The sequence below is a fragment of the Helobdella robusta genome (assembly GCF_000326865.2).
Source record: "Helobdella robusta unplaced genomic scaffold HELROscaffold_10, whole genome shotgun sequence".
Lineage (NCBI taxonomy): Eukaryota > Metazoa > Annelida > Clitellata > Rhynchobdellida > Glossiphoniidae > Helobdella > Helobdella robusta.
This window is the reverse complement of record NW_008703571.1, coordinates 258,261-262,071: the sequence shown is the minus strand read 5'-3', so window position 1 is coordinate 262,071 and position 3,811 is coordinate 258,261. Positions and strand designations below refer to the sequence as shown.

Sequence of the window (3,811 nt, the reverse complement as noted above, 5' to 3'; positions counted from 1 at the left end):
GAACGAAATATTAATATTTTGTCATTTTCAGTGATATGAATATACACAAATTTATATATGTATATATAAGCATACACAAATATCACACACACACACACACACACACACACACACACACACACACACACACACACACACACACACACACACACACACACACACACACACACACACACACATAATTTTAAACACACATTCACACACACACATTCACACACACACACACCAAAGGATGGCCCGTTTGTATGGGAAAAAAGCGTGCAAGGCCACATACTCAGTTCATTTTTCTACGGGTACCTTGTGTCTCTAATTTTTGGCGGGCTACTGGCGGAACAGTTTGGCGGCAAATGGGTGTTGGTGGGATCGCTGGGCCTTTCCACTCTTGCTGTGCTCCTGACCCCAGTGGCCGCGCACATCCACATCGGGCTGCTGATTTTCCTTAGGGTGCTCTGCGGAATTGGTTCGGTAGGTTGGGCTTTTTTTGTTTGATTTCAGTTTGATTTTGAAATTTTTCATTTTTGTTTATATTTCTTTTCATTTATTAACGGCAACCTTAATCTTTTGGTCCGAAAATTTATCTAACAATGATAATATTGTAATAATAATAGTGTAATAATAATAACAATGGTGCGCATGTGTGTGTGTTTGTATATGTGTGCATGTGTGTGTGTTTGTTTGTTTCTATGCATCTATGTTTGTGTGTGTGTGTATCTATGTGTATGTGTGTATCTATGTGTATGTGTGTGTGTGTGTTACTACTACTACTTCTACTACTACTACTACTACTGCTACTAATAGTATTACTACGACGGCGATGATTAACTTTATGAATATTAGAAGCCAATATGATAAAGTCGTTGTAATAAAAAAGTAACAATGAAATGTTGAAAATTTCGATCAAAGTTCTTGAACAACAACAAAAACAACAAGAACAACACCACTACCACCAACAACAAGACAGCAACAACAACAATAATTATAATAATAAATAGGGCGTTCTGTATGCAACCATGCACGCAATTTGGGACCAGTGGTCACCCAACTTTGAAACACTATGTAGGTTACCCTACTTTAAAAGATTAACACTAAGTGGGCTGACCTATATCGGTTAGTATGTTGATGATGTTGATGATGATGGTGGTGGTAATGATGAAGATTGGAGTGCTGGTGATAATGGGTCTGTTTGTTTGTTTAATGATAATGAATATGTGATGATGGTGATCACAATCGTTATAAAAAAACCAATCATCAACCAATAATCAATCAATCAACCAACCAATCAGGTGCCATGATAAGTAATGCAATAGTCTTTTTTTTTTCCGGTTTGCTCTGCCAATATGGGTTTTCTCAGGGTTGGGATTCCTTATTTTATATTATTGGTTAGTTTCGTTTTGTTGGCAAGTTTCATTTTGTTGGTTACTTTTAAACGATAAAGATAATAGACATGAAAATTTTTTGCGTTTATTTTTAAACATGTTTGCCGTCAAACGTACTTAAACATTTATCAATCAAACTGCAAATTAAAAATGTTCAAACAAAAATACAAACAAACAGGTATGTCGTCTTCAGTCTGCATAATAATGATAATTGTATGGATTCCAAAAATGTCGAATGAGGAGAGGTACAGATATACTTGTACTAATGTGAGTTGAATACAAACATACAAATACAAACAAACATACAAACAAACACTCAGACATTCAAACAAACACACAAACAAACTTTCAAACCCACACACACATACATCAACACACACACATGCACACACACACACACACACTCAAACATTCCAACAGTTATTCAAAGTACCGTGGTCAAAAATCTTCAAGTCCGGCCCCGTCTGGGCCATCTTCTTTGCAAACTTCAGCACAGATTGGGTCCTAAATACCTACCTTACCAACATACCCACGTTCTACAAGGAGGTCCTTTTCTTCGATATTAGCTCTGTGAGTATGCAATTAGTATATTTTTTAATGTTTTGATGTATATTTTTTATATTCTGTTGTATACATTGTTGTACTTTTATTACTTTGTGATATTTTGATGTATATTTTTGTATTTTTTTGGTATTTTGATGTATACTTTTTGTATTCTGTTTTGTATTTTGTTGTGGTTTTTTTTACTTTGTGGTATTTTGATGTAAATTTTTGTATTTTTCACTTTTTCTTCTATTTATTGGTATATTTTTGAATGTTGTTGTATATTTTTCATGCATTTTTTTTAATGTTTTTTTGTATATTTTTTAGCTGTGCTGCTGGAAAAACTAGTACTTGTATTACTACTCACACACTCACATAGATACACACACTCGTGTATTTATTTTATTACATTTTGAATTTATCCGCCAGTTAGTCTGATCTACAACGTTTATGATGAACAATAAATAAATAAAAAATTAACTTAACACCCCTCGAATTCCACAGAATGGATTTTTGACAGCTCTGCCATTCCTGAGCTCGTTTCTTCCTATGATCATAATGCCAAAGATTGCTGAAAAGTTGAAGTCGTCGGAGGTGCTCAGCACGGTGGCTACGAGAAAAATATTTACATTTCTTGGTTCGTTTGTTTTTGGGGTGTGGCCTATTATTATAATTATAATTTTTTGGTTTTTCTTCTTTTTGTTTATTTTTTTCCAGAGGTGTCAGCATACACACGCAACGCATACGAACGATCGTTAATTCACGCTTAACATTCATTGCATGTGGTTAACAACAACAATAACATTCACACCAACAACAAACAAAAAACGATAATAATAGCAACAACACCATCACCAACAAAAATTACAACAAAACCAAAACTCATTTTTAAAATCAACCCAGGCCTGGTCGGACCAGCCTTCCTCCTCATCGGCCTCTCCTTCATGGACTACACGCAGAAAGCGGTGGCTGTGTTACTCCTGGCTCTCGCTGTGTTCGTCGGTAGTTTAGTCTATTGTGGTTGCCGGATCAACCACACGGATATAGCCCCTCGATACGCTAGCACCCTTATGAAACTTGTTGATTTGTTTTCAGCATGTTCCGGATTTTTGGCTACCACTCTTAACGCTTACGTCACGATGGATGTGAGTTTTTACTGATGTCGTTTCTTCCTGACATTTCATTTAAATTATTTTTTTGCCTAATTTTCTTATATTTTTATGTTTAATTCATCAAATTAAACGTAGAAAAACTTTTTTATTTCAATAAACACACAAACAGGCCTTCACGTATTTACACACAAAACAAACAAACACATAGTCAAACAAATAAACAACTATTCGAACGAAAAAACAAACGAATACACAAAAAACCATCCCTCTACACAGCAATCCAGGGAATCCTGGCGTATTGTCTTTTTGATAACAGCGGTGGTGTGCGTGGTGGGTGCAGTCCTCTACTGCGTCCTGGCGTCGGCGGAAATCCAGCCATGGGCACGTGATCCGGTTAAAGTGGATTCGGAGGGGACACAGGACAGAATTGAGATTTTCACGATCTCCGGTACGTTGGTGCAACCTAACTCTCACCAGGTTCTAGGCCAGGGACAATAACGATGACCATGTGGATCATGACAATGATAACAACACAATCAAGAGAGTTAAAACTAACAAAAGATTTAAACTTTTCTTTCAGTTCACCAAGTACGAACCCCTTAAGAAAGCTTTATTCGCTTAGGATAAGTTTTATGTATCGGTTTATTAAAACATTACATTTTGGGCCATTTGTTAGGAAATTTTTTAATTTTTGACTCTGCCAAGATTACTACATTTATTTCATTATTCTACGCGCGTTTAGGTAAAGTTATAAAATAAATATATATACATATATAAAAA

The 3,811-nt window shown here is 35.7% G+C and overlaps 1 protein-coding gene across 1 annotated transcript; it reads left to right on the top strand.

The window, feature by feature from the left end:
* Positions 1-240: 240 nt before the first annotated feature.
* HELRODRAFT_71434 (hypothetical protein) lies at positions 241-3,529 on the top strand (the record flags this gene model as incomplete). Its single annotated transcript, XM_009011730.1, has 7 exons — positions 241-465; positions 993-1,111; positions 1,308-1,489; positions 1,807-1,946; positions 2,424-2,556; positions 2,838-3,064; positions 3,308-3,529. Coding segments are annotated over 7 exons (1,248 nt in total), but the record flags the coding sequence as incomplete, so codon positions are not given.
* Between the last annotated feature and the right edge of the window lie 282 nt (positions 3,530-3,811).